Source organism: Cololabis saira, chromosome 6, assembly GCF_033807715.1.
Source record: "Cololabis saira isolate AMF1-May2022 chromosome 6, fColSai1.1, whole genome shotgun sequence".
In the NCBI taxonomy this organism is placed as follows: Eukaryota; Metazoa; Chordata; class Actinopteri; order Beloniformes; family Belonidae; genus Cololabis; species Cololabis saira.
This window is the reverse complement of record NC_084592.1, coordinates 4,617,630-4,635,762: the sequence shown is the minus strand read 5'-3', so window position 1 is coordinate 4,635,762 and position 18,133 is coordinate 4,617,630. Positions and strand designations below refer to the sequence as shown.

At 41.9% G+C, this 18,133-nt stretch overlaps 1 protein-coding gene across 3 annotated transcripts in view; it reads left to right on the top strand.

Annotated features, from left to right (window-relative positions):
- The window catches only part of ankrd50l (ankyrin repeat domain 50-like), a 28,881-nt gene extending 11,166 nt beyond the window's left edge, over positions 1-17,715 (top strand). For all 3 annotated transcript variants that reach the window (XM_061723062.1, XM_061723061.1, XM_061723060.1), the window contains 2 exons: positions 11,080-11,297; positions 13,317-17,715. In XM_061723062.1, the coding sequence (XP_061579046.1) occupies positions 11,080-11,297; positions 13,317-16,864 (3,766 nt within the window). In that variant the 3' untranslated portion in view covers positions 16,865-17,715. The remainder of the gene's footprint in view (positions 1-11,079; positions 11,298-13,316) is intronic.
- Positions 17,716-18,133: the final 418 nt, after the last annotated feature.

Genomic DNA, 18,133 nt, shown 5'->3' with positions numbered 1-18,133 from the left:
ATCGGAATCGAATCGGATCGAATCAAATCTCGATAATCGATTCTGAATCTTAAGAATCGGAATCTAACCGGTTCTTGACATTTGAATCGATCGAGGTATGAGATATCTAAAAATAATCAGAATATTGCCATTTTGAAGGCCGTCTTTAATAAAAGACCAATGAGACATGTTTCAAAAACCTCCCGAGTTCGCCTAAATAAATATGAGCTTCCGCAGATTTTTTGACCATCAGCAAACCAAAACTGTCTCACATCTTCTAATGATCAAATCTCCTGACCATCAGCGAATGCAAATAGAAGCGAGGAAAGCCGCAGGAAAAAGATTACAGCACCATTCTCCCTCGTCTTGTATTTATTCCTCCTCTCATAATGCCGCCCATTCACTGTACACACAATGGGCCTCTGGTGTGAATGAATGCTACAGTGTTATTTACAACACGACATCCTTTCAAAAGGGGGGAAAAAAGAACAAAGAAGTGAAAAATGCCTCTGCGCCCCTGTGACCGTCTCAGCAGCAGTCAGCGAGGTCACCCTCCTCTCCAGGACTCTGAAACTCTCTCCCGGTGTGTTTACTCTATAATGAGTCCCAGGTCTTTTTACGCTCCTGCCGTGTTTGCTCTCCTCTGGTGTGAAGTACCAAAAGTGGATTCCACATTCCGCTCAGACTGGCTCAGCGCCAGCAGCCGCTCGGTGTTTGGGGAGCGAGAGAAAGTGCTGCGGGCAGAACTCCACCATGTGAGAACAGACATTGACAAACTGATGAAACATGGGCTGGATCTTGCAGAGAGCACATGGGACGTGAGCCTGAAGCAGCCGGTGGCAACACTGCAAAAACTCACAATCTTAACAAGAATATTTGACTTATTTCTAGTTATTTCTAGTTAAAATGTCTTGATTTTTAGTCAAAAAAATCTCATTACACATAAAACAAGAGTCATCAACAGAAAAATAACTTATTTGACAATTTTCACCTGTTTCAAGTAAATTTCACTTGAAATAAGTAGAAAAATCTAGATTTTTTTGCTTGTAATCAGAAGATAAATCTTGTTCCACTGGCAGATTTTTCTACTTATTTCAAGTGAAAATTTACTTGAAACAGGTGAAAAGTTATGGCAGAGAAAAGTTTTCTAGGGAGTGTTGTTGAGCCATCTTGCCACGCCCATTCATGCAAACCATGAAATATCAAATTTATCACCAGGCCTGGCTTTCATGCAAAATTTGGTGACTTTTGGTGACTATCAAATATGGACCAATCAGATGAAGGGTGGGCGCGCTTTTTGGCGTTTAGCGTCGCCGCGGTAACGCTTTTGAAAGAGAAAAGTAATGCGCGTCGTTGCAGGATGGAGACGCACATTTTGATGTATAACACACCTGGGGGCACGTTACGGTTCGGGCCGTATTAATTGCCGAAAGAATGGCATAAATTGCGAAAACATTACACGATTAATTCAAAATGGTCGACTTCCTGTTTGGTTTCGGCCATGGCTCCAAGAGACTTTTCTTTAAGTTGTGCCATGATACAGGTGTGTACCGATTTTCGTGCATGTACGTCACACCGTATTCTGGGGCTTGAGGCACAAAGTTTTCTAGGGGGCGCTGTTGAGCCGTTAGACCACGCCCATTAATGCAAACCATTAAATATAACATTTTTCACCAGGCCTGGCTTGCGTGCAAAATTTGGTGACTTTTGGGGCACGTTTAGGGGGGCAAAAAGGACCTCCTTTCGTCAGAAGGATAAAGGATAAAGAATAAAGAATTCCTACAGATACAATAGGGCCTTTGCACTGTAAGTGCTCGGGCCCTAATAAGACAGATATTCTTGTTAAGATTTTGAGTTTTTGCAGTGCATTAACGCTTACCTGACTGCATATGCCCCGCTGCTAGAGCTGCTAGAGCTGCTTCCGCTGCCCAACACAGTCCCAGCTACAGTTCATTGAGTTCATCTCCTTCCGTCGGTTTAGGGCATAGCTGCAGGACGTGGGACTGCTTTTGGGTTCGGGAGCAAACGTTCATCTCTGGTTCACTTCAGTTTCCTTTGTGCCTCTCTCCATTAAGGCTCTGAACGCTGCAGAGAAGAGGAGGTAACTGTGGCACTGTGGTTTAGAACTGATATAATACATAGTACAGTATATAAGCTGACTATCTTTTAGTCTATCTTTTATTCTCTCTCTTTTGCACTTTAATGGATAGTCTATATCTTTTACACCTGCTGTGTAGGCTACTGCGTGTCTGCTGACAAGTGGTCTATCTTTTTGATTCCTCGTCTTGCAATGTAAATTGTGCTAGTGTTGTGCTGCTACTGTATTCATGCTGATCGATAGTCTCCCTTTTTATTGTTTCTCCCTCCTTTGTGTTCTGTGGGCTGTGAGCTTGATACATCTGATGTAGTTTTTCTCTGTCTGTATGATGAATGTGTGCTGAATGTTTATATCTGCTGCAAACCTAATCACTCCTCAAGGGAGGAATTAATAAAGTGAAGTGAAGTTCACGTCTGTCCCGTTTACCTAAGTGTTAAAACAAGCGAACGTTTCATGCCATGTCATACAGTTGTCTTCATGCTGCAGTTTACCAGGCATTACTGCTTACAGATATTATTTATAAAATAGAAAAACATCTACTGCAGCAGCGTGTGCTGAAATGCTGTTGCAGGAACGGTCGCTGTGTTGCCAAGTTACCAGATTATATGTAATATTTATATGCAGACTCACTGTACAGGATCTGGGTGTATATGCAGCCTGTGGGAAACTGATCAAATACTGTAGTTTTGGAATAAATCCTAACATTCTCTGACAGCAACACTGAGCTGAAGTGTGCAGGTCGTAAATGAAAAACTAAATACATCCTCCGCCCTTCAAATGCACTTAATAAATGGATCAGGTGTGCCGGGGAAGAAGCTGTGCCAGTTTACTGGTCTGGACAGATAGCAGATGTTATCTTTGGCAATTATTGCCCTTAATCTGGCAAGGGTTTCAAGGCCATTTCAAAACAAAGGAGGATTATTCACTAGGGGTGGATGTCCCGGTAAACTGTCAAAGAACATCTACAGAATTTAGTGTAGGTATTAAAGTTAATTTGCTTGTAAGAACTGCTAGTGGCTAACGTTTACTTGTTTTTATGTATTTCATATACAAAGGAACTGTAGACAGGAACGCGGTGCATGGAGTGCTGCTTGGGTATTTGCAAAAATAGTATCCCTCAGGTGCTCTTCAGTCGGGGAGATCCATAAATTGTTGTAGACAGAGAACTGAGGCACTCATGAGGGTAAGATTAATAAAATGCCTTTATTATTGCATGGCTAATCTATTAAAAGCGTGTCTACGCGTTTCAGCCAAACTGGACTCCGTCAGGACAAAAGTGAAATGTCATTTCACTTTTGTCCTGACGAAGGAACTGTATTTAATCAACACAGATAGCATAAGAATTCCGATTAAGTTATAAGGAAGGAAGAAACACACGTACACAAGCGTGTGGCTCGAAGGCTTTTGAGACTTTGTCCTGTTCGATGCCACGATCATGATCTGTTTCCCTTCTCTAAACATGTTTATGTACCATCTTACCCACAAATCCAGCTTAGTTTTCTCCTCAGACCAGGCTAAAAGACACAAACGCCTACAGGGATTGTTAATGGCCACACAGACACCCCTCGGTGCCAGTCAGGGCTTCGCCTGGACCACCTGACCGGATATAAACTCTCACCCACCTCCCAAAGTCAACATTAAAGACATTAGAAATGTTTGTGCAAGACATGTAGCTCTTCTGTGGGTAAAAGTAGGGATGTCTGGTCAGAATACACACAATACACAGAGTTTTGAATTGTCAAGCACGGCAGTGGAGGTGTGATAATGTGTCAGGAACTGGTTCATCAGTCTTTCTGGACGTTTTCTGGAGTCAAGAGTGACGCCATCAGTCCAGCTTCTGCAGCTCGGCTGAAAATAGGACGCACAACAGATCGATAACCAAGTATAAGACCGCATGTACTGCACTAATGTTTTAATTTAAAAAAATAAAAAAGTATCCAAAAAATACAGCAATAACATGAACAAATGCACATGGAAACCAAACGGCATCTGTACATAGACTCCATCAGGCAAACATTTGCAGTTTGGTTATCAGGTACCGAAGGCATTCCCACCAAAGGTATTCTGGTTCTAATTACATTTATGGCGCTTTTCCACCAGTACCTACTCATCTCAGCTCTACTCATCTCAACTCGGCCTGGTTTCTTTTCCACTACAATCCAGCACCAGATCAGAAGTAGGAGGTTGTAGAAGCTGCTGTGACGTATTTGATTGTGTATCTAAACTAAGAAGACAACAACACTAAAGATGTAGAACCTGGAGGAGATGATAGATGTGCTGCTGGGTCTGTGGCTTGTGTTTGATATCAAGTTAAAAATGAAAGGGAGAGAAGCTTCAAGCGGCAATGCTTTTTAATTTTTTTAGTTTGTCTCGGTGCTGCTGAAAAGTCAGCTGGAGCCGTGAGCAGCTATGAAGAGACAGAGCTCCTGGTAGATCTGGTTGTTCCTTATCTCCGTCTAGATCTTTTTAATTCTCTCCTCAGCACCAGGTTTATGAACATCTGACCCTCAGAGTTGGATCACCAGACAGACTTTTGTGCTGCCATTGCTTTCTCTGATTTCCTCCTCCTGACCCAGACGTCTAATTTCAACTGGATTATTTATTAAGGAGTCATAAACACAAGTAAAGCGATTCAAACACTGATTAAATGCTCTAATTACTGCAGGTGTCACTGTGACACACTTCCTTCGGCAAGTCACCCAATCAAAGGTCACCCAGGGACACGTGTCCAGCACTGTGCGACCTGAATGAGGCGGCAGAAATAGACGCAACAATAAAAGGTTAATAGCACTTCCTCCTCCGCGCGCGTGTGTGGTGACGGGAGCGCTGCTGGAATCAGATGACCAGGGCACATGATTAACTTGTTTGAACTTAGAAGTAGAGCCGCCATCTAGGGCAGGGTTTAACTATCTACTTTTAACAGCAGGATATGAGCAATAATAAAAGGAGTAATGAGCCTGGTCAGACCCATTAATATAATAAATATTTTAAGACACTTTCCTGGAGACACTTGCATTATTCAGAAAAATCGCTTGAATAGACAACAGGCATGATACATTTCATGAAGCTTTTGCCACCAAAAATGACCAATAAGTTCCTGCTTCCGGCCAGCGATATCATTTGTTTATGGCAGCCCAGATTATTATTATTATATTAAGATGATTGTGATAACCATGTTTTAAAAATATAAAATAATCAGCATTCTTATAAGAATAATCATGATGAGTTGCATACACATACACATACATATATGTATATATATATATATATATATATATATATATATATATATATATATATGTGTATGTATATATATATATATATATATATATATATTAGGGCTGGGACTTTATCGCGTTAATTACGATTAATTAACGCATTTAATCGCAATTTACTTTTGCACTCCAAACAGTACAGAACATTTCTCATTGCACGAGTTCCCGGTATAAGTTACCCATAATACTGATGCACAGAACTCAACACGAGAAACAACAATGGAAACCCAAACCGATGGTCGTTGCTGGTTCGGTGGGTGGAAATTTTAGTTTTAAAAAACTACTGAGTGGAAACCTGGATAAAAGCACAGTTGTGTGCAAATTGTGCAAGAAAGAATTGGAGCTCTTCCAGCCTCCACTACCACCTCAATTCCAAACATGTTGCATCTGGCTAAGTTAAATTTACTGTAAGTTTGTGCCTTGTGGACAATGCAATCATGTTCCTATTATTCATATTGCACTTTATGATAACACTCAGTTATCAAAATAAACACAATTTTGTTGTTTAAGCTCATTTATTTGTCAATTCAATGATTCATTCATATACCAAAATCAATTTAAATTTAAAAATGTTGCTTCTCGTGTCAAATATTGATATGCGATTAATTAATTACAAAGCCTCTAATTAATTATATTCATTTTTTTCGAGTCCCACCACTACTCTGCCTGTCCACGGTGTATTTTTGGCCTCCAGCAGACCCCTGGGACCCTGACAAGGAGTTCAGAGAATATGCTAACGGATGGTTGTGTGGATGAACCGGTGGGTTTTGTTACTGTGAGGCACCAGAGCAGCCTCCCCACGTACAAGGGGATCAGGCAAACTGGACCTGGGTGATGAGGTGTAAAGGAGAAACCCTGCAGAGCGTGGAATGCCAAAAAAATAAGGCTTTTTATTGTGTGCAAAAAAGCACAAACACATACAGGCGAAGGCAAAATCAGTATTCTAAAAAGTGGCACATTGAGCATAGCCTCTCAGCAAGCTACCTCCACTCAGCAGCCCCCTTTCTGGTATTCAGCCACTGGTTATGAAGCCAGGCAGGGTGGGGAGGTTGATTGGGCACAGGTGTGCCCAATCAGCAGAACCAGGTACACCTGTGTGCTGCTCCCCTGCAGACCACGCCCAATCCTCCACCCTGCCACACACATTAAAAAAGTCCGGTGACAATAAAGGTGAGATAAAGGCGTTGCACTTGGTGACTGTGAAGGAGTTGGAGATGTCACTGGGTTTGAGAAGTTTGTTGATTGTGGCGAAGAGAGCCTTGGGGTTGGAGGAGTCAGAATGGATGATGTTGGAGAAGTAGGTGGAGTGAGTTGAGTTGAGGGCATCCTTGTATTGGTGGAGGTGATCAGTGTAGGCGAGTTGATGAACGGTTAAACCAGATTTCTTGCAGAGTTGTTCAAGTTGACGTTTACAGGATTTCATTTTGTGGAGTTCAGGGGTGTACCAGGGTGTAACAGAGAATAGTGGGAACCAAAATTCTTGAAAAAGATGGCCAAGTTTATATTTTTCCAAAGTTAGTTTTTCTAAGGGTAGAAATGCTGTGAGTTGATCTATGAAAGTCTTATAAGATGGAAGGGAATCATTCTTCCAAAATAAAAGTATACATTTCTTTGCAAAGTAAGTGATCAAAATTAATATCCTGCATTTTTTTGTTATCTATATGTAAATGATATGTGTCATTTAATAAATATAAACTACTGCTTAAATCAAATTTTTTTTGTCCAGGACTAATTTTGTAAGGGAATGAATTGAATTCCAATAACTTTGTAAACGGTTGCATTCCCAGAACATATGCATGAATGTCTTTTTACATCTAGGACACTTTGACGAAATATCCTTTGATATTTTATGCATTTTTATTGGAGTTAAGTAGAATTTCTGGATGAATTTAAAATTAGCGTCCTTCATTTTATTACTTGTAAATGGAAAATGTTCCTCTTTCACAGATATTTAACCAGGCTTTTTTTTCTAAGGGTCTGCCTAATTCCTTCTCCCAAATCTTTTTTAACAACTGAAAAGTGGATCGGCCCTCTCCTGATAGGATGTTGTACTAATCTTTTCTTTTACTTTGACTGTTTTGGTTGTGATGGGAGCCAGCTGATCAAGACAGGAGGAGAGTGTATGGTTGTAGTAGTAAACGAGGTCTGAGGGGTCGTCAGGTGATGGGGACATCTGAGTGGCAAGAGAGGCTGAGAGGGCAGAGGGGGAGATGGATTTGATGTTGCAGAAGGATATTTTGCGTGATTTCCCCTCAATTAACACATTTGTTGCCAAGCTAGCTTTCAACAAGTGCATATACTAACAAAAGACAGATCTAAAGATGTCTCCCTGAGATCTGGTCACTTCTGGTTGTTGTTTTTTTTTCTTCTTTCGGTTTATTGAAAATCAAAATGATGAAAGTGATGTAATTTAATGATGAAACGATAAAGGTAAAACAGAAAAGACAGAAAATAATAACACAACTGCCTCTGTTTGTAAGAGCAGATATTACCCAGTTATACAAATCTTATTTTTTATTATTGAAAATGTCTAACACGTGATGATTAGTGTGTAGATGAAATCTGAACATGGATCTTTACGGCCGACCAGTGACTGATGTCTATGATCGCACTCACTCTTCACACAGAGACACTGAGGTTAATGATTTCATTTTATCCACATAATTTAACCTTACCTCTATTAGTTGCTCATTCGGGTTCTCTCGAGTCATTATTAAACTTCTAAATACCTTCTGTTGGTTGTTAACATCTTGGACTCTCAGTGATTAGTGAACAGTTATTTAATGTTAGAAAGACGGCTCTTTTAGTTGATAAGCACAGAAGAATTAAGGTGTTTTTGAACTTGAATATACAGGGCTGTCTCAGAAAATTTGAATATTGTGATAAAGTCCTTTTTTATTTTCTGTAATGCAATTTAAAAAAAAAAAAAAAAAAAAAAAAAAGTCATACATTCTGGATTCATTACAAATCAACTAAATTATTGCAAGCCTTTTATTATTTTAATATTGCTGATCATGGCTTACAGCTTAAGAAAACTCAAATATCCTATCTAAAAAAATTAGAATATTCTGGGAATATTAATCTTAAACTGTAAACCATAATCAGCAATATTAAAATAATAAAAGGCTTGCAATATTTCAGTTGATTTGTAATGAATCCAGAATGGATGACATTTTTCCATTACAGAAAATAAAGGACTTTATCACAATATTCAAATTTCTGTCCTGTAAAGAAATACATAATACTGCATAATAGTTTGAGGTTGGGGAAAAAAAATACTTTTATTACTGTGTGTCTTTAAAATCAGGTCCAAAGAGAATGGTTTTGATGACTAAAGGCGAGTGGACCTTGTGGTCATCCTTAAACATAGACATTAGCAATAATAACAGCACGCACACAAACACACACCCTGTATTTGCTGCAGGATAAATGGCCTGAGTTTAGCCTCGGTGTGACCCATCCATACCAGGCTGGAGTCACAAGGTAATTACTAATTGTTACCTTTCAAACCAGGGTAGATTCTGGGCCTACCTGCATGGCTTTGTCTGCTCAGGAATCTGCCCTGTTCAACATTTCAAATCAAAGAGGTGGATTGATCCACATGTCTGCTTTCTTATGAAACGTTAAATCTCAAAAGTTTATGGTTGATCGGCTAAAAGATGTCTTCATTGTTATAGTCAACTTGGATATGTCACTTTTATCCTCGAGAACCCCTGTCTCTTTCATTTAAATTGCATTTCAATTTGCATATTTTCATTTTGCAGCAGACTGCCTGCCCGACTTCATTCACCTCAGATAACCTCAACTTTTCAAGGTCAGAACAGAAGTGTCCAAAAAAGGCGTTTTCATTTAATACTAGCGCTTCTCCGTGTGTCTGATGTGCTCGGTTCCTGCTGTGATTATTATTATCAGGTGAAAATAAATGGAAATGTAATTCCCAGCTCAAAACTGTGACACAGAAAAGGCTTCAGCTTCACGGGTCAGGAGTTTTATGCAGACAAGGAAGTAGAAAAGATTTAAAGTGTCTTCAGTGTGCGTGTGTGCGTGTGTGCGTGTGTGCGTGTGTGCGTGCGTGCGTGCGTGCGTGCGTGCGTGCGTGCGCGCGCGCGTGCGTGCGTGTGTGTGAGCGTGTCCAGGGTGCAGCCTGAAGAATTCAGGAGTTCCACTCACCTGAGTCACCGGCACATCAAAGCTGGGTGTGGGCGTTGACCGGGCTCTTTAAACGACTGTTACACTGCACTTTTGGTTTTTGCCAAGTTGTGGATTGTTTTACTGTTTTATGGTGTGATACACTGTTCAATCACCACACAAGACGATACAGGTTGTTAGCTTTTAATCATAGAAATCAGAGTTCCATATTAGGTGTTGAATGCAGCTCAAGGCTGCCGTATGAAGTCAGAGATTGTTGAACTCCTTCAGCGTCTCTGTTCTTCAAATAAACTGTGTTCCTTGTGATGCTTACTGTTCAAACTATAAGTTTTTAAGCCCAAGGGCTGTTGCAAGATGGTGTTTCATGTGAGATGAGAAATAAACAAACTCTACATGAACTTAAGTTGCGTGAAGTCGCGCCGAAGAAAGCTGAATATTGATCCAAACTATTTCATTTAGAGTGTCTGTTTGGAGGCCTGACCTAGTTTGCCAGTAAGAATAAAAGAAAATCCTCACATTGCTGCTTTCAACTTCCTCATCCACCCACGATTCCTGTGGTTTTACATCGCCGTCTTAAAAGTTAATTTCCTCCTCTAAAGTTTTTAATCATTTAAAAGTAGACAAAATGTTTCAAAATAACTTTTAAATACAACAATATTATTTCAATATCACTAACAATACCTAGTTACACAAAAGAGGAAAAAGAAGACCAAAAAAAAAAAATTCCTTAAAACTTTTTTTTAATTTAATCAATTTTCCTGCTTTAAAACATTTAAAAAATATATATTTTGCCTTAAAAACACTTAAAAAGAAACTCAAAAAAATTATAAAGTCATATTTTTTAAGGACTTTTGATTTTTGGTTGTATTAATATTGTTTATATTGCTGTTTGTGTCTCTCTTTACTACTTACAAGACTGTCTCAGAAAATTAGAATATTGTGATAAAGTTCTTTATTTTCTGTAATGCAATTAAAAAAACTAAAATGTCATACATTCTGGATTCATTACAAAACAACTGAAATATTGCAAGCCTTTTATTATTTTAATATTGCTGATTACGTCTTACAGTTTAAGATTAAGATTCCCAGAATATTCTAATTTTTTGAGATAGGATATTTGAGTTTTCTTAAGATGTAAGCCATGATCAGCAAAATTAAAATAATAAAAGGCTTGCAGTATTTCAGTTGATTTGTAATGAATCCAGGATGTATGACATCTTTGTTTTTGTAATTGCATTACAGAAAATCACAGTATTCTAATTTTCTGAGACAGTCCTGTGTATGTTTTTAAGCCCAGGGACTGTGGCAAGATGGTGTTTCAAGTGAGATGAGAAATAAACAAACTCTACATGAACTTAAGTTGCGTGAAGTCGCCCCAAGAAAGTATGAATATTGATCCAAACTAATTCATTTAGAGTGTCTGTTTGGAGACCTGACCTAGTTTGCCAGTAAGAATAAAAGAAAAATCCTCACATTGCTGCTTTCAACTTCCTCATCCACCCACGATTCCTGTAGTTTTTACATCGCCATCTTAAAAGTTAATTTCCTCCTGTCTGTGCCTGCATCTTCCTCCCATAGGGCGGTGTTGGAGCCCCTGCTGGCCCTCCCTCCTCCTGCCCACACCCTGATGCTCGTCGTGGACGGCCTGGATGCTAAATGCAGACCAGGCGAAGGACCTGGCAGGAGTGGATCCATTCCAGAGCTCTTGGCTGCCAATCTGCACCTGCTGCCCAGCTGGCTGCTGCTGGTCTGCTCCGTCCGCCGCCATGACAAAGCTGTGTGCAAGATGTTCTCAGGTATGCACATACTGCTGGAACCAAGGCCATAACATATTATTATGTTGGATATTTTGGGGCCCAGATATGAGCACTGATGACCTTGTGGGGATTGGATATTAGGATGCCATGTAATAGTCCAGATCAACTAATGCTGCTTTAGCTCTACTTATTGATATATAATACATGTAGGAGGGATCTGATTTCTTGTAAAACAGGGGTCGGCAACCCAAAATGTTTTAGATCCATATTGGACCAAAAACACAAAAAACAAATATGTCTGGAGCCGCAAAAGATGAAAAGTCTTGTATCAGCCTTAGAATGAAGGCAACACATGCTGCATGTTTCTATATTAATTAGAACTGGGGGAAGATTTTTTTTTCTCATTATGCACGAGAAAAAAGTCGAAATTTCGAGAAAAAAGTCGAAATGTCAAGATTAATGTTGAAGTACAATCTTGAGAAAAAAGTCAAAATGTCGAGAAAAAAGTCAAAATGTCGAGAAAAAAGTCAAAATTTCGAGAAAAAAGTCGAAATGTTGAGATTAATGTTGAAGTACAATCTCGAGAAAAAAGTCGAAATGTTGAGAAAAAAGTTGAAATGGGGAGAAAAAAGTAAAAATTTCTAAAGTCTAAAAGTCTAAAAGTCGAGATTGAAAAGGAAAGGAATAAAGAAAAAAAGAGAAAAAAAGGAAAAAAATAAGAAAAAATAAAAAAAGGAAAAAAAGAGAAAAAAGAAGAAAAAAAGAGAAAAAAAGAAGAAAAAAAAGAGAAAAAAAAGGTCAAACATTTTTGAAAAAGCTCCAGGAGCCACCAGGGTGGCGCTAAAGAGCCGCATGCGGCTCTAGAGCCGCGGGTTGCCGACCCCTTTTGTAGAACTAGTTATCAAAGTGCAGAGTGCAGTGCGTGCCTCCTTTCCTTAGAGTTCTTAAATGAAGACTTGGAGGAGTTTTTGTATATTCTTTTCTCTTTATACATGTTACCACTTGGGTCTATTATAGCCAGGCACAGCCTATCTTTTCACTGTTATGCGGATGATCTGCAAATGTATCTGCCATTGAAGCCCAGAGATACCGATGCACAAAGTTTCCTGCTTGCATGTTTTGCTGACATCAAGCAGTGATCGGCCCAGAACTTGCTGCACTTAAACGAGGACATACAGAGTGCGTTGTGTTTGGGGAAACTGTGACGAAAAGCTTTGGCGCCTTATCCTCTTCTTTCAGTCCTTATGTCAGAAATCTGGGTGTGATATTTGATAGTATTTTCAAATTTGACAAACAAGTTGATAATGTTGTTAGGACAAGTTTTTATCAGTTACGCCTCCTAGCGAAAGTGAAATCTTTTTTTAAATCGTCACGACCTTGAAAAAGCTGTTGACGCTCTAATCAGCTCCAGATTAGACTATTGTAATGCAGTAAATGTTGGCATCTCCAAGTCCTCTATTAGCTTTCAACTAGTGCAGAATGCAGCTGCCCGTCTCTTAACTAACACTAAAAGACGTGAGCACATGACTCCAGTCCTCTATTCACTCCATTGGGTTCCTGTCCATTTTAGAATTGATTTTAAATGTTTAATGTTTGTTTTTACAGCCCTCAACGGCCTTGCCCCGCCCTTTTTATCAGAGCTTTTAACGATGTGTGAGCATGGCAGGACTGAGATTCTCAAACCAACTGGTGTTGGAGGAGCTCAAGCGCTGGGGTGACTGAGCCTTTTCAAACCCCACCCGGCTCTGGAACAAGCTCCCCTGACCTGGGCCGTTTTAAATCAAGGCTTAAAACCTATTTATTTAGAATGGCTTTTAATACCCAATAATGTGGTGACACTTTTTATTCTTTTTGTATTCTATTTATTCTTTTTTGCTCTGCCTTATGATGTATTTCTGTATGTTTTATTCTGTAAAGCACTTTGGCTCAGCTAGTGGTGGCTGTAAAGAGCTATATAAATAAAGTACATTTACATTTATAGTTTATTTTTTCCGTAAAAAGTAGTCGTGAATTGATTATTTGAATGTTCCAAAAAAAGCCCTCTGTTATGTGTTTTAGGTTTTCGTAAGATCTGCCTGGATGACCTGAGGAAGCCACCAGCAGTTCGTGATGTGCAGCAGTACATCCTCTGTCGACTGGATGAAGAAGCAGCTCTGCGCCGTCAGCTCACCCTCGACACGGCTGACATGCTGAATCTGCTGCACATCAAGAGCGGCGGTTGCGTTCTCTTTCTTGAGCGCGTTCTGGATGGCGTGGCAGCTTCACTTGTGGGGCTGCGGGAGATCCGGGACATCCCCGGCACCCTCAACGGTCTGTACTTGTGGCTCTGCCAGAGGTTGTTTCCCCGGGGACTCTTCGTCTACGTCAGGCCTCTCCTCAATGTTCTCTTGGCTGCTCCAAGACCCCTCACACCCCAGCAGCTATTCACAGCAGTCTGGACTCAGGACACCCTGATGAATATCCACGACTTTCAGAAGAAGCTCCAAACACTTTCCCCTCTCTTGATTGATGGCCCTGGATCGACCAAATTACTCTTTCATGCCAGTTTTGCAGAATGGCTGACTGACGTTAAGTACTGCACACAGAAGTACCTGTGCAGCAGGACAGAGGGCCACAGCATGCTTGCTATGGCTCTGACTCTACAAGGACCACATTTGGACAATGATGGTACTTGTCAGCTAGCCACACACTTACTGTGCTCAGGGCACCATGAGGCGAAACCCTCATTACTGGCTCTGTGGATGCTGTGGGCAGGTGTGCCCGCCCTTACTTCAAACTCCGGTCAAACCCTCACAACATCTTTAGCTCAGCTTCCCAGTCTGGTCAGTCACGATGTCCCTCGGCTATTAATGTTAGCTGGACTCATCTTACCTGACGGGCTTTCAGCTGCAGACACAGGTGTTGAAATGCATTCTGTTGGTGAAGATCGAACTAATTTACAGGAGGCATTTGATAGAGAACCCTCGATAAAGAAGCTGCTGGATAGCGGGCTGTCCGTGAACAAGCTTGGTTCTTCAGATGGACAGACCTTGCTTGCAAGAGCAGCTCATGAAGGTTCTGCAAATATAGCTGAAATTCTCCTGAAACATGGGTCTGATCCATTAATCAGTGATCATCAAGGTCAGACACCACTGACTTTGGTTGCCAAACAGGGTCATGTCAAAGTGCTGTCCCTCCTCCTTGAATGGGCCAAAAGGCAAAACCCAGAGACTGCGACACAGATGATGGAGCATGTTGACAATGAAGGCTGGACAGCACTGCGCTCTGCAGCTTGGGGAGGACACAGTGAGGCTGTCCGATTACTTCTAGGTGCAGGGGCCAATGTAAATGGATGTGACAGCGAGGGACGGACTGCCCTCCGAGCTGCTGCATGGGGAGGTCATGAAGAAATTGTCCTCACTCTGCTGGACAATGGAGCACATGTTGACAAAGCTGATAGCCAGGGTCGCACACCCCTTATTGTCGCTGCCTACATGGGACATCATGAAATTGTGGAGATATTGCTGGACCACAATTCAAACGTTGACCTAGTAGACGGAGATGGACGCACTGCTCTGTCAGTTGCTGCCCTCTGTGTCTCTACCGCCACGGGAATCAAAGGTTTTGGTGAGGTAGCAAGTCTGTTACTGGAGCATGGAGCAGATCCAGGGCACAGAGACCACGATGGAATGACGCCACTGCTTTTAGCTGCCTATGAAGGCCATGAAGATGTTGTTGAGCTTTTGTTAGAAGCCGGTGCCGATGTGGACGAAACTGCTGGTCCGGCTGGGAGTGTCTCTGCTGCGGCTGCCGTCACTCCTCTGTTGGCAGCTGCAGCAATGGGGCACATGAAGACAGTATCACTGCTGCTCTTCTGGGGCGCTGCTGTGGATGCCATCGATTGTGAGGGGCGGACAGCACTCTGCCTAGCAGCAGCAAGAGGCAGCTTGGAGGTGGTACGAGCCTTGCTGGACCGAGGCCTGGATGAAAATCATAAAGACGACCTTGGCTGGACTCCACTACATTCTGCTGCCTGTGAAGGCCACCGGGCTGTTTGTGCTGCTTTGACAGAGCGGGGCAGCATGGCACGTGTTGGGGAGATGGATATCGAAGGGCGCACCCCGCTTATATTGGCTGCCCAAGAAGGTCATTGGAGTACTGTCAAACTACTGCTAGACAGGCGTTCTCCTATTGACCACAGAGCATATGATGGACATTCTGCCCTGAGTGCAGCTCTCCTGGAGACCCACACGGATGTTGCAGAGCTGCTCATGAAGCGAGGGGCTGATACCGATGTCCGGGATGCAGAGGGACGGGCTCTGCTCTACCTCCTGGTGCTGGAGGCTCGCCTCGATATGGCAACTCTTCTCATTGAGAAAGGAGGTGTGCCATTGGAGTCTCGAGACTCTGATGGGCGCACTGCACTTCATGTGGCTTGCTGGCAGGGATGTGTGGAGATTGTAGATTTACTTTTAAAACACGGGGCGAACCCCAATGCACGAGATAGCCAAGGGAGACCACCATTACATTCGGTGGCTTGGACAGGACATACTAAAGTAGGACATCATCTCCTACAAGCCAGCGGTGTAAATATAAACCTTGCTTGTCATCAGGGGGCAACAGCTCTGAGTATTGCTGCCCAAGAGGGGCATGTCAATATTGTGAAAATACTTCTAGAGAGTGGTGCAAATCCAAATCACACGGACAAATATGGCCGTGGTCCAGTCAAAGTGGCTGGAAAAAATGGGCACTTTCACATTGTCGGGCTCCTAGAGAGCTACGGAGCCAAGCCACATCCAGGCCCTTTGCCTAACTCTAGTACTGCATCTCCTGCAAAACAGAACAAAACACTCCCCCCAGGCATGTCGGAGAGTAGCGGCGGTGAAGTCAACGCTGCCACTTTCTCCTCCTCAGTATCTTCTCCTGGCTCCACCACAGAACGATTCCACTCAATGGAGAGCTCCCAAACCTCCTCTACCTTCCACTCACTTGCTACGGTGCAGACGGTGCCAGCTGACAGCATCAGCTTCATACAACAGATCCAGCAGCATTCTCTGCCTCGTAGTCGCAGCCGCCCATCCACCCTCCCTCCCCCAGGAAGCATGGGCAGCCTCCAGGGGAGTAGCCAGAGACAACCCAAAGGCATCCCCCCTCCTACCGTTTGCACAGTCACAGCCATGGTGCACAACTGCGAACCGCCTCAGAAAACTTTGTCATCTGCACTTGAATATCATGACAAAACGAAAAAACAAAGCTCAAAGTTGATTCAGGCGGACAGGACTGCTTACACTGGTGGTAAATGGCACTCAGTCATGGCCTCTCTTGGGATAACGCCAGGTCAAGACAGCCCCCTGGCTGCTAAAAACAGAGAGAGCTCTCCTTTGGACTACCCCAGTAGGCTACAGAGCCCTCCTCCAGGAGAAGCCTGGGATTCTCCAACCCAGAAGAACATTTTGTCACCCATTTGCTACAATTTCACCCCCACCCCACCTTGCAGTGCCTTGCCAGAGGATATTATGATCACTATGACGACTACAGACCCAAAGCTTAATCTCAAACAAGCCATCAAACTACAGTTTGAAGGTCCTACCAATGCTGCCTTCTGTAAAAGAGAGACCCCCCTGTAACTGCCACTTTGTTGTACTTTGTTTTTTTTTCTTTTCCACAAACGTTTTTCTTATACTTTTGTTATACTATGTGGGCTAGTGCTGAAATGTTTGGTTTCATATCGCTGCAATGCATACAGTACATAAAAATGTTGTTTGATTTGGGTAAAGTGGAACATTTTTGCAAGTCAAGGAGAGAGCATCAAGACTGTTCAGATGAAAGTGGAAGGGAAGGGAGTGTCTTCCTCCACTCCCTTCAGAAAACCTCAGAAATACCAACTGAACTAAAGTACATTACAGCTGACATTCCTGCTGCAGGTGCTAGGTTAAGTCACGATGATCTGAAAAACAATAACATAACTACAAGTGGATTTGTTCAAAGTGAAACTTTAGTGAGATTCAACCTAAATATTTAAGTTTTGCCATTTTATTTAAATGTATTTGACCCCAAAGAAGCAAATTTAAAACTACACAACTCTTTTTAGCTTTAAAGAAGAAATGTTTCGTTTGATTTTCGTTTGATTTTCATATTCTTTGAAAGAGAAGATCCAGTCAACAATCAGGTTTATGCTTGAACTTTGATGTTTGCTACAAACTAGCCAATATCTCCCATAACCGCTCCATAACTTCCAACCAAATCTGTCGCCGTATGGAAAACAAAGTCAGACCCTATGCAGGTTTATGTATTTATCTGTAAAAGATGTCCAACCTTACTGGACAGCTTTAGCTTGGGTTGTCTGTGGTCATGCAGGAAATATCATTTAAATTAGACAGTTAAAAATGCGGGTGGATGTGTTTGTGGGGGTTAATTTTTTTTTTTTAAAGTGTGTTGCCTAAAGAAAATTCTGTGTTTTGATCATTCATTCATTAAAATGGTGCTATAAAGTTTCTACCTCTGCTCTGTGTGCTTATTTTTCAGTGTTCTCGTGTGCGCGGCACCTGTGTTGTACGTAAAAACTAAATGTCACAGGGGGTTTGTGAAGTGGCTGCATCACGCAGGGATGAAAGTCCAGCAGCAGCAGATGGCAGCCACCTGGGGAAATAAAACACTTTTGAGCAAATGTTACACCGGGGAGGAGAGCTCAGCAGACACACCCACAACTTATGACTCTTGTGTTGAAGTGTCGTACCTGTAGTCGTTTTTTGGGTTGGTTTTTTTTGTTGTTTTTTTGTTTGTTTTTTTAACATTCTTTTTATTATACATTTTTAAAATTATACACGTCCAGTGCAGTGTAAGGGATAATTACGGTGGCCGAGACCCGCCATTGCTGAAAATAAAAGTAACGCTGC